The sequence below is a fragment of the Phyllostomus discolor genome, chromosome 14 (genome assembly GCF_004126475.2).
Source record: "Phyllostomus discolor isolate MPI-MPIP mPhyDis1 chromosome 14, mPhyDis1.pri.v3, whole genome shotgun sequence".
NCBI classification, from domain to species: domain Eukaryota; kingdom Metazoa; phylum Chordata; class Mammalia; order Chiroptera; family Phyllostomidae; genus Phyllostomus; species Phyllostomus discolor.
The window spans coordinates 39,546,963-39,567,527 of record NC_040916.2 but is presented as its reverse complement, the minus strand read 5'-3'; the positions used below and the strand labels follow the sequence as shown (position 1 = coordinate 39,567,527).

At 44.5% G+C, this 20,565-nt stretch overlaps 2 protein-coding genes across 8 annotated transcripts in view; both read left to right on the top strand.

Annotated features, from left to right (window-relative positions):
- CSDE1 (cold shock domain containing E1) overlaps nt 1-2,350 on the top strand; it is a 33,515-nt gene extending 31,165 nt beyond the window's left edge. For all 5 annotated transcript variants that reach the window (XM_028502623.2, XM_028502622.2, XM_028502621.2 and 2 more), the window contains 2 exons: nt 514-646; nt 1,062-2,350. In XM_028502623.2, the coding sequence (XP_028358424.1) occupies nt 514-646; nt 1,062-1,109 (181 nt within the window). In that variant the 3' untranslated portion in view covers nt 1,110-2,350. The remainder of the gene's footprint in view (nt 1-513; nt 647-1,061) is intronic.
- A 115-nt stretch (nt 2,351-2,465) lies between these two features.
- Nucleotides 2,466-13,129, top strand: NRAS (NRAS proto-oncogene, GTPase). Of its 3 annotated transcripts, XM_028503192.2 has the most exons (7): nt 2,466-2,605; nt 3,097-3,224; nt 5,448-5,626; nt 7,873-8,032; nt 9,066-9,189; nt 9,524-9,565; nt 9,672-13,129. In XM_028503192.2, exons 2-5 carry the CDS (start codon nt 3,114-3,116, stop codon nt 9,183-9,185), a joined length of 570 nt encoding a protein of 189 aa, XP_028358993.1. In that variant the 5' UTR covers nt 2,466-2,605; nt 3,097-3,113; the 3' UTR covers nt 9,186-9,189; nt 9,524-9,565; nt 9,672-13,129. The 3 variants fall into 3 exon arrangements, with proteins under 3 accessions (XP_028358993.1, XP_035871020.1, XP_035871021.1); XM_036015127.1 differs by lacking the exon at nt 9,524-9,565; XM_036015128.1 differs by lacking the exons at nt 9,524-9,565; nt 9,672-13,129 and adding an exon at nt 9,364-9,374.
- Nucleotides 13,130-20,565: the final 7,436 nt, after the last annotated feature.

Genomic DNA, 20,565 nt, shown 5'->3' with positions numbered 1-20,565 from the left:
ATTCTGCTTATCTTTTTTTATCTCTCCTTTCATTAAGCCACTTCTAGGTTATATATATATTGTGCTTAAAAGTCTCATTTTATAGTTTAGCAATTCTGGCTCTATGCGTTTTTTGTGGGGTTGTATTGTTTTTGTTTTTGTTTTTTTTCACTTAAAAATAGTAACATTGTTACTATGCAAGGATCTGGCAGTCTCTGGAAATATTTCTTTGTGTTTAAGTCTTGCAGGTTTTTCACACCCACTACCTTGTTTTATGTTGTCTGGGCCAATCTAGGGATGACCCTCACCCGAATGATTCTTTCAGCTCCTGTGCAGTAGTCAGCCTTGAGTTGGGAGTAAAAACACAAGCAAACTTGTCTGTCCTGTCTTGCTAGCTGGCTGGCTAAATGAGGCAAGAGTCCCCCCTCATTAAAACTGAGTCATTTGGGTAGTTATGTGGAAAACACACTCCTGTGAGTACTTGCTTTCTTCCCACCAAGTGTTGCTGCTTCTCTTTTCTTGACTGTGTTACAGTGAGGGCCCCAAGGCCGTTGCAGCTCCACGGCCTGACAGGCTGGTCAATCGCTTGAAGAACATCACCCTGGATGATGCCAGTGCTCCTCGCCTAATGGTTCTTCGTCAGCCAAGGGGACCAGACAACTCAATGGTATGACGGCATGCAAGGTTTCCAGGGGTGGGGGTGGGGGGCAGGCGGGGTGGCAGAACACTGACAGACCAGCATAATAAATACTTGAGGTCCTAGTTCCACATATCTCAGCTTAATAAGGAACATCAAGTGTTGCTTTATAACCAGCTGGGAGTCCCTACACGTTGATGCAGCCCCCAGCAGAATGGTTGCTTACCTTTATTTTAAGAAATACATTTCTTGGTTTTCATGATACTTTGAACATAGTTTTAGGTAATAAATAGATTGAGAGGGTTTACTAGAGATTTCCTCTGGGGAAAAATTGGTAATGGTTAAGGTGATTAAAAGCAGTCCTTTTGTAGTACATTTTGGAATTGCGAGTGGGCTGTGATTATCCTGCACGCGGGTCATTAACTGCAGTTTTACTTTTTCACAGGGATTTGGTGCAGAAAGAAAGATCCGTCAGGCTGGTGTCATTGACTAACCACATCCACAAAGCACATCATTAATCCGCTATGATCAAGCTGGGGGGATTCTGGTGAAGGGTCTGAATATCTCCCTCTTCATCCCTCCCCAAAATCTGGAATACTTATTCTATTGAGCTATTACACCAATTTTAACACCTTCCTCGTGTTATGTTTAAAAAAATAAATAAATTTAAGAAAACCATTTTAAAATTATGCACAGTTGCAGCCTGGAAAACTTAAGGTGGCGCCTTGTAGTATCAATTTTAGGAGCTTTATTTGGTGCATATAACGCAACTGGTAACTGCAAAATCCACTTTGCCCGTGTTAAGTGAAAACTAATAGACTGTTACCTGGTTGGCCCTATGAAATTCTGCACTTGGTATTTAGTATATATTCTACCTTCATCACTCTGGCACGGTGTCCTGCCTTAGCACTCAGTTGCATTCTTTATCTTTTCTTGTTCATTATGCTTTAATTCTGAGGACCACATGAGGGTAGACTATATTAATTGCAAAAATTTGTATAGGCAAACCATTTCCTTGATGGCCAAATGTTAAAGTGTTATTTTTCATATCATTTATAATCTTATCACAGTCCACTTAATGAAAGTTTCGTTAGATTTCAATGAAAATTATCTTCCAGAGTAGTTTTTCTTTTTTCCTGGGATGGGTGGGGAGGGTAAATTTACTACAATTAGTATGTATGGTGCAGAATTTCATGCAAATGAGGTGTGCCAGGAGTGTGATAATTTAAACGTATTTAAACAAAGACGAATGCACAAATTTGCTGCTGCTTAGATCACTGCAGCTTCTAGGACCCAGTTTCTTTTACTGATTTAAAACAAAACAAAACAAAAAAAATAAAAAAGTTGTGCCTGAAATGAATCTTGTTTTTTTTATAAGTAACCACCTGGTTCCTGTGTCCTGTAAAATACAGGCACTTGACCCTTGGTGTAGCTTCTATTCCACTTTATATCACGGAAACGGATTGGTCTGATTTCTTGGCCGTCATCTTTAATTGGCCACATACAGGGTCCCTGGCCAGTGGACTGAAGGCTTTGTCTAAGATGACAAGGGTCAGCTCAGGGGATGTGGGGGAGGGCGCTTTTATCTTCCCCGTTGTCGTTTGAGGTTTTGATCTTCTCTGGGTAAAGAGGCCATTTATCTTTGTAAACACAAAACATTTTTGCTTTCTCCAGTTTTCTGTTATTGGCGAAAGAATGGAAGCGAATAAAGTTTTACTGATTTTTGAGACACCAGCACCGAGCGCTTTCATTATTGAAACGTCCTGAGCGGGAGGGGTGGGTCTGGGTGTGGCCAGCCACTTGCCTCCCGGGTCGGGGCCCACGTGGCCGGGGCGGGACGGAGCGCCTAGGGCGCCGACTGATTACGTAGCGGGCGGGGCCGGAAGTGCCGCTCCCTGGTGGGGGCTGTTCATGGCGGTTCCGGGGTCTCTAACATTTTTCCGGGTGTTGGTTGTAAATCCGTTCGCAGCGGAGGCACCAGGGCTGGAGGTAAGGCTCTGGTGTGTGTCGCGTTGGGCTTTGGAGCGTACAGGCGTCTGATCGTTGCCGGGAATCCAGTGGAATTTGCGACATGGAGACAAAGGCCCTGGGCGGGGGTCCTTCGGTTTGAGCCCTCCAGCGAAGATCTTTGGAGACGGGCGGGGGATCCTGAAGCGGGGGCAGCCTGAAGGCAGCCCCCCAGAACTGAGAAGTCTGGCGGGAGGAGCAGGAAGGGGGACTTGCCTTTACCTTAGGCCGAGGGCGGGGCCCAAAGCCTGCTGAAAAATAGGTGAGGGTGGCGGTAGCTAGAAGACTAATTAAGGATTCGGAGACCCACGGTAACTTGTGTTTTTGCATTCCTGAATCACTCTGAGAACCAAATGAAGAGTCACGTGTGTGGAACCGACACATTTCCAACTCTGGCTTTCCTTACTACTGATGTACTTTGAAGTACTGTAGTGGTGGCTCGCCAATTAACCGTAATTGCTGCTTTCCCACAGGTTCTTGCTGGTGTGAAATGACTGAGTACAAACTGGTGGTGGTTGGAGCAGGTGGTGTTGGGAAAAGCGCGCTGACAATCCAGCTAATCCAGAACCACTTTGTAGATGAATATGACCCCACCATAGAGGTGAGGCCCAGGGGTAGTCTGCTGACCCTGCTCTCTTTCCATCTACCCTCACCCGTACCCTTTAGCTATTCTTTAGCTGAGAGAAAGCGCAAAGTTATTTTGGGTACTGCGTTCATTAATACAATAAATAAAGCTTTCCATGCTTGTGGAGAACACTTCAGTTTTATGAGCTGCTGAAGATTTTCTAAAAAGTCCACAGTTTTTAACAGTTCTGTAAACTTGCGAAGTCAGTGTTGAACTCATTTCATTTCTTCATACGTGACAGCTCTTTTTCTAAAAAATGCACAGGCCATAGGTAGAGCGGTTGTCTAAATAACGTAGGAGCATGGAGATAAAAGATTCGGAGACCGGGGTGTTCTACAGTTGTAATTTCTAAGCTCGTTGAAGCCGCAGAGACTGGGTTGGAGTAGAGAGAACATGAGATTTTCCATCGCAATGCCTAGGATTTCAGTCCCCGTTTGCAGTGTCTTTAGTTATGTGATAGTGAGCGAGTCACTTAATCTCTCAGAGCCTTGTTTTCTTCATCTGTTAAGTTACTGTGAGGAAGCGTCTCCTACCACCCACACAGGGATGGTGTGAAAAACCAAATGTGTTTAGACTTTTTGTGAATGGTAAAGCCCTGGGTAAAAAGTACTTATTTAAAGATCCTGTTGTTTTCACGGGAGTTCGTGTTACAGATTGGTGTCAATGAATGGCAAAAAACTTAAATAAAAGGCCTTGTCATTTTATTCAATTTAGAAATGTGTGACTCTACTTACTGATTTTTTTTTTATTTTTAAAGAGAGAAACATCCATTTGTTGTTTCACTTATTTATGCATTCACTGGTTGAGTCTTGTATATGCCCTGACCAGGTATTGAGCCCACAACCTTGGCGTATTGGGGCTATCCCCTGAGCAACTGAGCTACCCGGTCAGGGCCTAGAAATGTGTAACTCTAGAGATTATTTTATTTTAATCCACACCCTGGTCTTCCTACCGCCCAGCTACTGAGTGTTTAGTGCAAGCTAACTCTAATATAGCCATTATTAAAAGTTATTCATTAGTGCTTTGCAAAAATCTTTTATTTCAGGCATAGCAGCTTTAGTATTAATTGTTAGAACCATTTAATCTTTTTCAGAGTTTTAGTTATTGCTGCTTGATTTTCATATAGTAAAATACATAAATGATGCAGATGCAGCTTAGTGACTTTAAATTTGTATACACTTATGTAATAACCACCACTCAGATAACAAATAATACTGTTTCCTCCTGTGCCTCGGAGAGTTCTCAGATGCCCTTTCCAGTCAGTGACTCCTTTACCCTGCTGGGAAAGAACCACTTCTGACCTCTGTTCTAAAACAGTTTGACTGAAACCTATCTTTACAATTTTTATTTTGCTCATCTCCTTAAGTCAGACACTTAACATGCTCTTAAGTTTTGGCGATGTGAATTCCGTTTAAAGTACAGCCCCAGGAACTCACTGATCAATGTGCTGGGAAACTAGGCTAAATTCTATTTCTGGAGCCAGATCTTTCACTAAGTGTGATGAGGTGTTCTTTTCTTTCTTTTCTTTCTTTTTTTTTTTTACTCAAATTCCCAGAACACAAGTGTTAAAATATAAGTAAAATTTTTGCCTTCAAGCTAAATTGAAAGTACTTTTTATATGATTGTCCATGTGTCTCTCTGAGGATTTCTTTATGTCTCTACCTTCTTTGTAACCTTTAGGAAATTGATGGAGGGATATTGCCCAAAGGTACAATCTGTGATGATGAGAAAAATATTTTGATATTATAACCTTGTCTGAAATAAAAAGTATTTGTATATTTAATTGTAAACACAAGTGACAAGGTAACCAGGGCCAGGTTATAAATAGTGGAGGTATGTTTAGAATTTTAAATGTACAGTAAACACTCAAATAAGAAAAGTTCAGTTCATACGTAAAATACACTGTGAGTAATCTCTAGTCCAGCTGCAGTAGAGCTGCCTCTTGACTCTCTACCTTTTTTTCATCTTTTCCAGGAACAGAGCGTTCACATTTTCCTTTCTGCAGGCATATAGGATTTGGGGCTTTTTTCCTAGGAAGACATTAATTAACTTCCTGTTTATGATTATGTATTAGCAGTTGGAGGGACAAACCAGAGACTTGAGTAGGAGCTTATTTAACCTTGGCGATAGCATTGCATTCCCTGTGGTTTTTAATAAAAGTGGAATCTCCCTCTCACCCCCCCCACACCCTCCCCCCAGGATTCTTACCGAAAACAGGTGGTTATAGATGGTGAAACCTGTCTGCTGGACATACTGGACACAGCTGGACAAGAGGAGTACAGTGCCATGCGAGACCAGTACATGAGGACAGGCGAAGGCTTCCTCTGTGTATTTGCCATCAATAATAGCAAGTCATTTGCAGATATTAACCTGTACAGGTACCAGGAGCGTCATTTTTTCTGAAAGGATGGTCTTTAAGTGTGTTCTGAGGCTTTGCCGGGGGGTGTGCGGATACTGTGCTAGGAAAGATAGAGCTTTTTTAATTTTGAGAGGGGTTAGTTTTAAGTTGTTTGTTGGGCTTTGGGAATCTGGGGTTATTACTGGAAGTTAATGCTGGAACTTATTTTATGTAATGTAATATGGCTGGAATGTGTGATAGTTTATCCGTGAAGCTTGCGAGTGAGAGTGATTCAGAACTCGAGGGGTTGTTAGGTCACAAAGGAATTTCAGAGGGGCAGACACCTGAGAAGCATTCTTCAGTAGGCCATAGACATGACGATAGGAAGGAACAAATGGGGGTTAGATAAAGCCGCAAGAGCAACATTCTGATTTTACAGAATCAGAAGTAGAGTCCAGAAGGTGGTTCATGAGGTGTTTGGAGTCTCGACTGTTAACTAGTAGCAGAGCCAGGACCAAAAACTCGGGGCTCCTGTTCTTGGCTCCGTGTTCCTTTAGCGGTTTGGAACACAGGTGCCTGGGTTGAAACCTGGCTCCATCATCTACTAGCCCTGGTACTCTGGGGCAGACCACTAAATCTCTGTGTCTGTCTCCTTATCTGTAATATGGAGATTATAGTACCTACCAAGAGTTGTGAAAATTAAACAAATTAATAAATACGTAAATCGCTCAGAGCGGTGTCTCCACATAGTGAAGCCTGTGCCAGGGTTCCCCCGACAGCGCTGGGTCCTGGCTTGTGCCCCATCCATGTGAGGAAGTCTGCTCACAGAGGCGACTAGTTCAGACTGAATTCAGAACTGAATTCAGTGTGTGTGTGTGTTTCTGTCGCTCCTAAACCTGCTCTGCTTTCCACTTCCTCTCTGGAAATAGTACCAGTACTTGATAAAATGCCCAGTGCTTGGCAGGCACCTATTTTCTGAATTTCTAGAAGTCATTTTCCTTTTTAGGCTGTCTTTTTTTTTTTTAAGATTTTATTTATTTTTAGAGAGCGAGGAAGGGAGGAAGAAAGAGAGAGAAATATCAGTGTGTGGTTGCCTCTCGCACGCCCCCTACTGGGGACGCGCCCTGACTGGGAATTGAACTGGCGACCCTTTGATTCACGGGCCAGCACTCAGTCAGTCCACTGGGCCACACCAGCCAGAGCTAGGCTGTCTTATATTATCCCTTAACGTAGGTTACTGCCATCATCCCCCAGTGTAATACATTTCAGGCACATGACTTCATATGTAATTCCAGGGGCAGAGTGGAAGGCAGTAATGTGCAGTACTTGGTTATTTCAACTAATTAAAATTTTTTAAAAAGTGAAAAATCTGTTGCTTGGCCGTATTAGGCACTGACTTTTCCAGTATTTAGTAGCTATATGTGACTGGTGGGTGTGGCTGGACGGCAGAGATACAGAGCATTTCCATCGTTGTAAGAAGCTCTGCGGGACAGTGTTGGTCAGGAGAATCCGAGCAGCACTTTGCAGACTGCTCTGTGATGTGTCTTAAATGTCACTGAAGGGGGTGTCGTCCCTGTTGAGAGTTCCAGGTCCTTTAGACCCCCTTTAATAAGAGCAGTTCTGGGGGTTTCTTTTATATCTTGGACGCCCAGCTCTAATTATGTTTGAAGGAAACACAGGGACACCGCGCACCTAGAGAAGTAGATAAATACCGTCACTCTCAAGGGAAGCTCAAAAAGTCACTTTATTTTTTGTACTTTGGACCTTAATATAGAGCAGGGGTGTCAAACTCATTTTCACCAGGGGCCACATCAGCCTCACAGTTGCCTTCAAAAGGCTGAAATAGTTTTAGGACTGTATTGATGTAACTATTCCTTAACTGTTAAGGAGTTGAAATTACATTCAGCCCTTTGAGGGCAACCATGAGGCCAATGTGGCACCCGGTGAAAATGAGTTGGACACCCCTGCTCTAGAGGGTGATTCACAGTTGCCAGTTAAAGTCAGAGCCAGGTTCTTTGGAAAACCCAGGAGCCTGACAGGGGCATGTGTCAAGGCAGATGAACCACCCGTCTCCGCTGGAAGGTGAACTGGGACTTGGTGTTCCTGTGGCTGCTGAATCAGTCTAGACCAGTCTTATGCATGCAAGGTCTTCCATACGTAGTAGGGGGAAAGCGAAACTCACTAGTAGATGTTAAGAGGCCTAGATTAAATTTGCTAGATTCCTTTTTGCCCTGGCTGTTTATTCCTTCCAAAAAGCTCATTCTTACAATATATTCCCCCTTTTAGGGAACAGATTAAGCGAGTCAAAGACTCAGATGATGTACCTATGGTGCTAGTGGGAAACAAGTGTGATCTGCCAACGAGGACAGTTGACACAAAACAAGCCCACGAACTGGCCAAGAGTTACGGGATCCCATTCATTGAGACCTCAGCCAAGACCAGACAGGTAGAGTACAGCTTCCAGCATCTGGCAAGGGTTTGTTTTAAGACTGAGAATTTGATTGACTGACTCTTTGCTAGAGGTGTGATGCACATTCTTTGTTATTAGGGATTTTTAATATTTTAATAGTGTTCTTTTTTTTTTTTTTTTTAGATTTTATTTATTTATTTTTAGAGAGAGGGGAAGGGAGGGAGAAAGAAAGGGAGAGAAATATCAATGTGTGGTCGCCTCTTACCTGCCCCCTACTGGTGACCAGGTCTGCAACCCAGGCATGTGCCCTGGCTGGGAATCGAACCAGCAACCCTTTGGTTTCCAGGCCAGTGCTCAATCCACTGAGTCAAACCAGCCAGGGCTAATAGTGTTCTATTTTAACCTTTGGTTTGAATCCAAAATGAACTTGTTCACATTCTGCTGTGGAATTTTTACTCCCCCATTGGCATGCATAGATATGACTAAATGAAGACCTTGATTAAAGATAAGCACTAGTCTTTTCTCTGTCAGCACCAGCCCCTGCATACGGTTTAAGTTCTCTGGAATGGAATGGCTAGATCTGATGGTTGTGTATGTCCCACATTACCAATTTTCCTTTGCTTGGATGTGATTTTGTAAAATGTGCCATTTGTATATCAGCCCGTTAATGTGATTCAAGAGGAATACTAAATTTAGTATCCTCTCTCTAAACTACCCTATTTTTTTTTAAGATTTTATTTATTTTTAGAGAGAGGGGAAGGGAGGGAGAAAGAGAGGGAGAGAAACATTAATGTGTGAGAGATACATCAAATCACTTGGCTCCCGCACACCCCCGACTGGGGGCCTGGCCTGCAACCCAGGCACGTGCCCTGACTGGGAATAGAACTGGCGACCTTTCAGTTCTTGGGTCGGTGCTTGATCCATTGAGCCACACCAGCCAGGGCTAAACCACCTTATTTTATCAGCTAATGATTTAACAATTGGAATTCTAAATTCACATAAAGAAGTGAGAGAGCGCTTACAGCTTGGATTATATCTGTTAGGCTGTCTTTATCATTTTCTTTCCTAGGGTGTCGAAGATGCCTTTTACACGCTGGTCAGAGAAATCCGCCAGTACCGAATGAAAAAACTCAACAGCAGTGATGATGGGACTCAAGGCTGCATGGGGCTGCCCTGTGTGGTGATGTAACAAGGTGAGCACGTGGTCTCCTGACGTAATTCTAAACTGAGCCATGTGGAGGAGCGTTGCTGCTATTATCTTTTACATTGTTATTTGCCTGAGGATTTCTGCTCACTTACAACTATAAAATGTTTTCCTCTGCATGCCCTTCCCGAGAGTACTGAGTTCTAGACTATTTTTAAAACAGTTACTTTACAGACATGGTTACATTTTCAGTAATATTAGAAATTAGAAGACACTACGGATGAACCGTGTGAAGACCGCATTCTTGGCACCGACCAAGAGTTTGAAGAAGCGCCACATCCAAACTAGGTGCTCCTGACACGGTGTGTCTTTCTTTCTTACAGATACTTTTAAAGTTCTAGCATCGGAGGAGAGCCATTGTCAAGGTAGGACGGGCTTGGAAGTGCATGGATTATCGTTCGTGTCGATTGCTTCCGCTTGTTTCTCACACTTTCGCGGTGACACTCACACACCCATTCCGTCTCCTTCCAGCTGCACTGACACCCTGGTCCCGACTTCCCCGGAGGAGAGAGGAGTGTTCCCGTCGCTGCCGTCAGCTTCACGAGCAGCGGCGGCCCCGCCACTTCCCAGCTCCCGGTAGACCAGCACATCATTCTCTGTTTGAGAAGTTCTCGGAGTAACTACCTCCTCACTCGGTTGTCTGACCAGAGAAATGAACCTCTTGCTACTACTCCCCGATAGTTTTCCACTCTGGGTTCTTCCCAGACACACACCTCTGTCACCCCAGGTTTCTCATCTGATGAGCAATTCACACTCCGAAACAGAACCAAACTGTAGACATTAAATTCTCTAGAAAACAATGTCTCGAGCTCTCATGTAGCAACTGCTGGAGATTTTTTTTTTTTCTTTTTACTGTTGAACTTGGAACTATATTGGTTTTTGGAGAAATGTCATAAGTAACTGTTTTGCTGAGGCTATAGTTAATGTTGTCGGTGTTTGGTTGTTTGTAATGTTATCAGCTATATTCTGTAAGCTGGCATCTGCTCCGTATTCATAAGTACAGAGGGGAATATGGACTTTTGAGTCTATCCTAGCCCTCTCGACTTTCATGCAATTAAACCTGACTTTCACAGTGAAGTGCCTTTTTCCTAGGAGTGGGTTGTGAGCTCCCTTTCCAACCCTGCAGTGGAATGGATGTCCTGAAACCAGTATAGGTGACAGTGAATGTCTGAGGTATGAGTAGGACCTGTCTATCTTTGAGAGAAAGATAATACATACCAATATGGTAGCAGATGCCATTTCTTACATGTGTGAAGTCCGCTTTCCAGAGACCTGTTTTTAGGTTCTCCCAAGAGAAGGATGAAACTGGAAACAAGTATAAATAATTTCACTTAATTTTTACCTGTGCTCCACTTTTTTTTTTGTAGGTTACTACCTATCAAATGTATGTAATTTGTTTCTTCTAGCTTACTGGTAATCTCTTGTTCAATGAACTTCCATTCGTATTTAAATTTGGGTTATATCAGAAGGCTCTACATTTGCAGGTGTGCAAAACCGTAAAAATTCGATGCAGCTTTATTTAATATTGCGATCAGTGATTTTCAAACAGTGTATTAACCCACACTTTCGATGCATATCCTGGTGTCTCAATGATGTGTGTGTCCACAGTTGCCCTTAGCCCCTCACCCGCTGCGGTTTGATTGTTTCCCCTGAGTAAAGCATGGTGCTAAATGGACCAGGCCACTGCTTCGGAACTCGAGCGAGCCAGTTGGCATCACGGAGAGAGAAGTCTTCCCCATGTGCTTGTTGCACCGGCAGCCCCAGCCGGTAGCTTTGCCAGATGTGGGCGGTTGGCCGTGCACGGAAGGAAGAGGCCAGCTCACACAAGCCCTCCCTCCATCATGACTGGGGAAGCGTGGTGTCCTGAGGAGGGCCAGCCTAGCGGTCTTTATAAATAAACTGTCCAGACTTCTTTTAGCCACGTGGAAACCGAACGATGCCAATATTTTTTCTCATGTTTTTAAGGATGGGGGTACCTCAGATCAATTTTTTTTAATCCTCACCAGAGAATGTGTTTATTGGTTTTTAGGGAGAAGAAGGTGCTGGGGTGGGGAGAGAATAACATCCATTGGGCACTTCCTATACATGCCCCCAGCTGGGGATCGAACTTGCAACCTTCTGGTGCGTGGAATGATGCTCCAGCCAACTGAGCTTCCCGACCAGGGCTCAGATCAACTTTTTTAAATTTTCTTTTTCATAATGTTCTGTAAAGGTTTTAAAACAAAGTGTTGATTGATTAGTCTGTGCATCAAAGATAACAAATGTAAATGCTGAGTTTGTTCAGAACAAGAAGATGACTTTGGGTTGGAATTGCTGTTTGAGAAAGGCATGGAAACACAGTGAATTGTTAGTTACGAGGCTTTGGGGGCTCGGCTGTTCCACGTGCAAATAATGTCCTGGTAATTCTAATGAAACACAGACAACTTGATACAAGCCTGGCCCCAAACGGCCGCTTGCTGTCCTGGTCTGTTAATATGTAAATGTTTTACCAGGGTCCTCCAGCTTCAAACAGGGATTTCATTTACTCAGCACGCCCCCATTGCCTCTGAGTGAACCCAGAAGAGGGGAAGGCGCCGGGGCTGCGCACAGAGAGTGGCAAACCCAGAGCTGCGCTCCTCAGCCGCAGCGGCCGTTCTGAGAGTCTTCACAGTGCTGTGGGTGCCTGCGGGCAGGGACTCCGCTGCTCCCGTCCCTGCTCCTGAGTGCCACTCCTCCTGCAGCTGGATCAAAGCTTGTCACCTCAGTCGTCATCCTGGTGGTCTTCCTCATCCTCCTCTTCTCGTCCATGTGACTGACAGTGTGATTTTTCTCTGATGTCAAGTTAGGGGGGAAGGTGGGACTGATGTGGGGCCCTGTGCCCACTGCGCTCTGTGGGTGTGCCTGATCGTTTCCTCAAGTGTGTTGCGAGCACAGGTGTGTCTCAAGGGGCCAACATTCAGACTTGAAAGTGTTCTTTCAGTAGCGTCTTAAGCAGTTACATGTAGGTGTGAGTTTTGGCGCAGCGGAGTGACAGAGAGCGGAATGCTGAGCCTCTTCAGCTGGTGCGGTGTGAAAGGTGGTGTTCAGAGTGTGTTTGTAATTGCTGAAAATAATTCTGGTTTACCTCAAAATCCGACAGTCTCTTTCCCCAAATTAAGTGCCTGGCCAGCTGTCATCCATTACACATCACTTCGGTGGTTTGTCTTGTAAAGGTCGTACGTTCGAGAGTGTGGAAATGCGATGTTCTGCCCGAAGGCTGCCGTGCCTGGTGTGGTCAGTGCTGCACTCGCTCCCAGCAGCGCCCTGGCGGACGTTCCCTGGTCACACAGTGTCACACCTGTGACAGTGTTCACTTTAGGGGTGTACCGGGTAAAATGAGTCTCAATATGTAGTCTAGTGGGGCCCGCCTGTAGTCGTTCACCATCCTTTAAACTGCTGTGAATTTTTACCTTGACTTGAAAGCAAGAATAGAGAAACACTTCAAAGAGACACTTTTTTCTCCCGTTCCAGAGCTGGTGAGCGTACTCATCCTCTGCTTTGCATTCGCAGTCCTGAGCTCCTCCGAGCTGGCAGCTACAACCAGGAACCCAGACGCGGTGCACTCGGCCTCCTGTAACTCATCTCTGCTAATACATGGCAAGAAAGAAGGATAGTTAATTAGGGAAAATATTTTATTTGGGTGGTTTCCATAAACGAGGGACTGTAACTCTCATACATTATTTCTCATCTTGGCAGTGTGCCTCAAAATTATTTTAAAGTGTTTCGTGTAAGAACTGTTTGAAAAGTGTTGTTACTATCAGAGTAGTTGTAGATATATTTCAAATGTAACTGGCGATTTTTAAAAACCTGAAAACTGACCTGAGAAGCAATTGTCTGAACTCTGCCCTGGAGGGAAGGGATGGTCTCAACAGATGGTGTGTGGCCTGCAGGCGGCTGTGCCGTCACACAGGTGAAAGGGCCGGCCGCCTGTGCGGTCCTGCTGCTGGACGGGAACTGCTGGCCGCAAACCGCTGGCCGCGTGGCCCTAGCGGGAGGGCTGGGGTTTGGAGTTGCCTATTTTATTGTAAATTAATCCACCCTAATTTTGGAAAATTTGGCTGAATGTTTTTCTTTTTTAAATGTTTAAACAATAAAAACTGGAAGTTCTTGACTTGGTTATAATTTTTTTCCACCGAAGTGCCTTCATTGAAAATATTTCAGACTTTGGGATGGGAGTTTTGGGCGGTGTCGGGAGATCTGAGTTCCTCATTTTATCTCAGTATAAAATGTGTCAAAGCCTGCTTTACATGATCACTTGGGGGTGATTCATTGCCGTGATTCATAGCTGCGTCACGTTCTCTCGTGATATTAATATGAAGCGATTAGCGCTACCACTGGAAGTCTTCCCTCCCGTTGTTGCGTTGGTGCACGGAGTCTGCCAGCCTCAGTGCCGTCGGAGGAGCTTCGGTCTAGGAGCCAGAGGACGTGGGTTCCACCTGTAATTTTCTGCTCCGGCCCCTGGTTTCCTCGCTTGCAGAACAGGGAAGTTAAATTCAGATATGTCAGTTTTCCCAACCCTGACTAACGAGACGTGTTTACAAAAGAATGATTTCGAACCAAGGCTTCTCCACCTAACACTAGAAGGCTGTGATTATTAGGACCTGGGTTTATTCTACCAAGATGTCTATTTTTTTTCTTCATCTTTCTCCTTAAAAGGGGGTAGGGAGGGGGATCATTGATATTTGGCTGAATTAAGCTTAAAGAAACAAAATTTAAGTGACAAATACTGTTTCTATGTGAGGCTACCAGAAAGAGCATAAATACTTTAGATTATAAAATGCATATGAAAAAAACATGGGCTTTGGGTATCTAAAACAGATCCCCCTGCCGAAATCAGTCACCTGTGCTTCATATCAGATATTTTATCCTGCTAAAATTCAACCCCTTCAATATCTGAGAAAGGGGAAGGGTTTTTTCTGATGGTAGCTGCTGTTCTGCCCAGCCAAGCGAAGCTACAGAGAGACAATGAGAAAGCTCAAGAAGCTCGTTTAGTTGGAATACAAGGGAACTGCCTCTGTGTGCTATTAATACCGGTTTCTGTTCTCATCACAAGCCTTCCTGAAGGTCGTCAGCAGGCCGACACAGTTGCGTAAGTTACTCGATATCCAAGAGGCCACACTAGGGATCGTTTTGCAGAGCTGTCCAAGAGACGACCAGAGACTGTCCGGCTCCATGACTTGAGAACAGAGATGCCCGGTATCCAAGTGGCAAAAGTATGGTGGCGGTGCTTTAAAAATAACTCCGGGCAAGGAAATGTGGTCCCATGCCTTATCAAGAGAAAACTGGAACCCCAGGAGCATGCAAGAGGCAGATAGCAAGTGCCCTGTGCAGTGCTAAAAGGAACATAGAAGTTTCTGATTGGAGACCTGGAAGTAGACGTAGTGAACTGGTCGTTCTTAACTGGAGGCTTTTTGGACTCACGACTTCACACTGGCACCAAATGGCTCATCTGTTAACCTACTGGCGGGCGGGCGTGGGGGCCGTGCTGTTTTTGAACTTAGAGGAATGATCTTAGTCTCTTCTTAAAACTGGTATAAACACAGGCCACTACGAGTTCACAGGAGCCGTATAGAGAGAGCACCTGCTACACTGGGGGTTCATATCAACCGTTTCTAAAGTTAGAGGCAGCTACGTGCCCAACGGGAGGACGCAGCTGGAACGGAGCAGTTGGCTCCCCAGCTTTCAGGCGCGGGAGCTGGAAATAGCACCCAGGTTAGGAGACGCGATCTCGAGTGGCCGCTGTGGGCGCAGGGAAGCTGGCACTGGTGGCGCATTCCGCGGGAGCTTGAGATGCGTGAATGGTGTGTGATGCTCAGGCCTGACAGAACAAGCACGTTGTTGGAAAACATTGTTACTATAAATTCACATTTACCACTCGGTCCCAACATCCCTGATATGAAGGTGTTTTTTTTTTTTTTTTTAAATCAGTGGAATGAAGCTGAAAGACATTTTGAAACAGATCAAGAAATGTCAGTTTATGCTTGTTTTCATAAATCTGAGAAGTTCGGCCTTCAACATTAAAGTCCAAAATGAAACCCGCGCAGCAAACGAACGGGCATCAGCAGGGCCTGAGCCCCTGCCGCCCCACCCTTCTGTGGCCGCTGCCACGTTTGGGTCCCGCTGTGAGGCATAGCCACGTGCCCTCGCAAAATGTGCCCGTTTCATCGGCCCAGTGAGTTTTCCTTAGGACTTTCCTTCCCAACTCAGGTAGCAGGTTGTTGTGGAGCATCTACTGCGTGCCTGGGCACCGTGCTGCTGAGGGCACACAGCAGTGACTCCGATAGCCGGCCGTTCCCTGTTCATCTTTTATATTCAGATGAGGAGAAATCTCCAAGACAGAATTTTTCAGTTGTGACCCGGTGATTGTTTCACAGGAGAAGGACGCAGTTTACTCGGAGACATCACTTGTTTAACCCGTGTCCCAGCTGCCACCCTCTCGACGCTGCCCAGGGCCACCCCTCCCCACTTTTCTGAGGTTGCTCGGGCCTCATTGCATGAAAGACGGACTCATCTTGTATTTGAACCCAGTTCTCCCGGCGTCCGATCCCGTGCTCTTTGCCTCCCTGGTTTTCTAACCAAGCTGCTCAAGGCCGCTGGAGAGCGGAGGGAGGTGTTTGAGAACGGCTGAGCAGGGGAGGCTCTGCTCTTCCCCCCTTGAACCCACCCCCTCATCCACGGCAGTCCCACTTTCACCAGTGAGGCTTCCAGTCAAGATTTCATTGGAAGATTTCTTAAGTTAAACTTTAAATACCACTTGACTTCAATCGGTTCCTACAACCATCTGTCGAGCCGGGAATCACCGTATCACCTCCTGTCTCGTCCAGAACCCGCCGGCCCCCAGGCACACTCATGGCCAGTGTGAGGGCGAGCGTGGCCCAGAGGTACCAGGACCCCTGGGCAGAGAGCCCACCTCTGCCACTTAGTAGCTGAGACCTCGGGCACATGGATCTGTTGTGCCGGCATTTCCTCAACTGTAAAATGGAGATAATAGTTCCTCAATTTCTATAACAATAGTTCCTCAAAACAATACTATTGTGAAAATTAAATGATTAACATACTTAAAAAAAAAAACCTTGGAAGAGTGCCCAGCATTGTTGTGGTGGCGCAGACCCCACAGCTTGCCTCCCTCTCTACCCACAGAGCTTGGAGCTTAGATTGTTTTGCTCAAAGCAAATTGCTGAATTTCAGTTCCATTCAAGAGACAGGAAATAAAGTCAGTGTGTCTCATGGAAAAAAGATGAGTCTTACAAATTTGACTTCTTTATTTTTAGGTATGCTTGGGAATTATTACTGACAGGAAAATGGAGCTGAATCCAGAAAAATACCATAAAATTCCACAGGTTTAGTTGTACTCGAACTTTTAAACTCATTCCTCAGGTATAAGATAGACTGTTTATACATCTCTAACCGGGTGAGAAAAAAAAGTCTGTAGTTTTTGCTGCTGGCCAAAGAGATGGATTCCCAAACCAGAAGTTGTAATGAACTTGGACTGCCTCCCACCATGACCATGTAACAAAAGTTAACCCTGGAAGCGTGGCAAACAGGGGCCCCACAGAACCCTGAGTGACAGGGCACTGAGGGGGTGGGGTGAAGAGCTGGTTGGTTGGCAGGGGGCTGGGGGGCAGGGTTCACAGCAGGGAGGGAGGCCTCCTGTGGCGGAATAGAAGGGCTTCCTGGGCAAAGGAAGGCAGGCTGCACCAGGCACAGCTCGTTTCTGTCAAGGGTCATCTTCCCACAGAGCCTCAGGGTACAGAATCTCTACCTTGGTGAAGTACAAGAAATCTCCCCTTTAAAAAACACATTTCTCAGCCCTGACTGGCGTAGCTCAGTGGACTGAGTGCAGGCTGCGAACCCAAGTGTCACAGGTTCGATTCCCAGTCAGGGCACATGCCTGGGTTGCAGGCCACGGGCCCCCAGCAACCGCACATTGATGTTTCTCTCTCTCTCTCTATCTCCCTCCCTTCCCTCTCTAAAAATAAATAAATAAAATCTTAAAAAAAAACACACGTTTCTCACTTGAAACCTATATAATTTTATCAATGTCACCCCAATAAATTCAAATAAAAATTTTTTAAAAACACATTTGTAAATTTGTTATTTGGAACTCTGAATGTGCCATTGGGATGACATTCTAAATGATGGTGAGGAGCCCAGATTAGCTCCAAAGAATGTAGTCTGTAACACAGCTAAAACAGTCAAATTAACAATTTTTTAAAGATTTTATTTATTTATCTTTTAGAGAGAGGAGAAGGGAGAGAGAATGAGAGGGGAACACCAATGTGTGGTTGCCTCTTGCACACCACCTACTAGGGACCTGGGCCACAACCCAGGCAGGTGCCCTGACCGGGAATCGAACCAGCAACTCATTGGATTGCAGGCTGGCACTCAGTCCACTGAGCCACACCAGCCAGGGCACATTAACAATTTTTAAAGGGCACAGAAAATAATACTTTTCTTTTGCTAGAAACTAAGGCAAAAAGTAGAACTGAATGAGACTAGTTTGTGTTATATCCTGATGCTTAAAGAAAAGCAAGCTCAACCACGAAAGAATGACTAGACGGAGACTTGTCCCACTGAAGGAAAGTTCTGGGTGATTTTCTTGAAGGACTGGAATTTGTGTTGTTTGCTTTAAATTCAGGTTTTGTTTTGGGTTTTTTTTTTTCTTCTTCTTACCGATAGAAATAATACTTGTTTGTGGTAGAAAATTCAAATAAACCAAAAGAAAAAAATAACCATCCTCCCATACCCAGACAGAAGGGCACTGGTGTAAGTCACTGGGGCTGTTTTTGTTGTTTATCATGATATATGAATTAAATGCCTTTCCGTTTTTTTAACAAAACAAGATTATATTGTGTATACATCTTTGCAGTAGGCTTTTTCATTTAATAAAATTGTTGAATGTTTATGTTAAAATATATTCATCTACTTCATGTTATGGTTGTATCACACTTTGATCAATCTTCTATTACAGATATGCCAGCTCTTCCTACCTTTTTTTTTTTTTTTTTGGCTGCCATAATGGTTTGGTGACAACGCTCTTGAAATACATCTCTGTGTACTTATATAATAATTTCCTTCAGAAGAAGTCATGCAAATGAGATTGTATCAACGGATATGCACATTTTTAATGTTTTGATAACTTTATTGCCAAGTTTCCTTCCAGAAAGGCTAAAATATTAAACTTCCACCAGTCACATGTAAGAATGTCTACTTCCCCATATACTAAACATTGAGTAGTATCAAGAAACTAAGCCCTGGCTGGTTTGGCTCAGTGGATTGAGGGCCAGCCTGCAAACCAAAGGGTTGCCGGTTTGATTCCCAGTCAGGGCACATGCCTGGGTTGCAGACCAGGTCCCCAGTTGGGGCCCTTGCAGGAGGTAGCTGCTCAATGTTTGATGTTTCTCCCCCTCCGTTTCCCTCTCTCTAGAATCAGTAAAGAAGAAAATAAAATAAATAAGACTTCTGCAACAGTGTGGTGGTCACAGAGGTGGGAAAAGAGGCTCTTAAGTCATTTTTGTCAAACAACGTTGATTTTTTTAAATTAAGTTTATTTGGGTAACACTGGTTAGTAGCAGCATGTACTTTCCAAGTGTGCAAGATTAGAATTTGACATCCGGGTGCTCTATTGCACGCTCACCACCTGAAGTCCGCTTCCTCCCGTTACCACATGTTTGACCCCCTTTGCCCCCAGCCCCTTCCCCTCTGGTTACCACCATTCTGTGGTCTGCATCTACGAGTTTGTCTTGTTGGTTTTTTGGTGTTTGTTTTATATCCCACATGTGAGTGAAATCATATGATTTTTGTCCTATTCTGTCTGAATCCACTTAGCATAATACTTTCAAGATCCATCCATGTTGCTGCAAATGACAGTAATTCATCTTCTTTAACAAGTCCTCTGTCCATGGACGCTTCAGTTGTTTCCATGGCTTGGCCATTGTCAACAATGCTGCAATGAGCACAGGGGTGCATGTGCCTTTACACACAAGTGTCTTCATGTTTGGGGGGCACACACCCAGCAGAGGCATTGCTGGACCACATGGTAACTCCAGTCTTGATTTTCTGAGGGGCCTCCGCCCTGCTGGGGAAACAGCCATTGAGAAGACAACGAGGTCGTCTGCCATGAACGGAAAGGGGAGGTTTGAGGGAGACATAAATACAAGAATCACTGAAGGAGGAGCGGGTTTGGGGAGGAAGATGTTCGGTTTGGAAGCATCCGTCTGTGGATGCCACTGGGAAGTCCAGGTGGAACGTCACGGAAGGGGCTGGAAAGGAACGCTGTGTCTTGGCTCTGTGACATTTTGGGTTCCTGCATTGTCGATTGAAAGGGGACAACGGATGCAGGCCAAGCTGCGAAAGAGTCAGTTTGTGCCAACAAAAAAGGCTGGTTCCAATGTTTAATAGTAAGTGGTTAATAAAACAAATAAAAGAAAAATTTATTTTGTGCCCATGATTGTTCCAAATCTGAAGTTCTAACCTGTTGCTTCCATCTTGAACATAAGCTGTTATGATTCATAAATGCTGCTGTGTCTTTCTTTACCTAACAGTAATTATCACGCATGTAGCCATAAGTAAGACTGTGTGTTATTGTGGGAAATCACGCTATTTTGATTCAGAGACCCTTGGCTTTGCCACTGATGTGCAGATGACTTTGGGCAAAGCACTTGCCTTCTCAGAGCCCCAGCTTTCTTATCTGGGAAGCAGGAATAAGGCACAAGGTTGTAATTAGGATCAAATAAATAATTTTTGCAAAGTGGTGTATAAACTACAAAATGTGATACAAAAGAAAGGGATTATTCCTCTTATAACAATATATAGAGTAGGGGTAGTTGAGCGCTGTAGATGTCACTTGAGCTTCAATAAGGTTTCAAGTAAATTACTATTTAACTTATCAAATAAATTCCTCAGAGTAAACTTCTGCTAAGACGGGGATATTTCTAATGAGAAGGTGTGTGTGTGTGTGTATGTGTCCAGAGCTTGATGACTATAGCAGCGTGCTCACCAACCACAGAAAGCTGTTCTCATCACTGAAACCCTGAGCACCTCGACTGTCCAGGAGCCTGGAAGATACGACTGTATTTCACTAGGCTGCAAGGTAATCCTCAGCGGTCAACTTGCACAAGACAACTACACTTGCAGAGAATTCAGTCCGTAGGAAGACTTAGAGAGGACAGAAATGCAGACCTGGGCTACCGCCGTATCTTTCCTGAAGTCCCAGAGGAAAGATTTAAAGCTTCACATGTTTTTCGCTGGCTATTGCCTAAACCTATAAATAGGTCTAAAGCTCATCTGTCTCCTTTTAGCAGAGAAGGGTCAGATTACAGGGGCGAAGCGAAAAAAGTAAAATAAA

Bases quoted from the DNA above. Each gene is read 5' to 3' on its own strand.
- NRAS (XM_036015127.1), top strand. From the start codon at position 3,114: ATGACTGAGTACAAACTGGTGGTGGTTGGAGCAGGTGGTGTTGGGAAA. The intron at 5,627-7,872 runs GTACCAGGAGCG...TCCCCCTTTTAG, and splicing joins GCAGATATTAACCTGTACAG to GGAACAGATTAAGCGAGTCA. The intron at 8,033-9,065 runs GTAGAGTACAGC...TTTCTTTCCTAG, and splicing joins CCTCAGCCAAGACCAGACAG to GGTGTCGAAGATGCCTTTTA.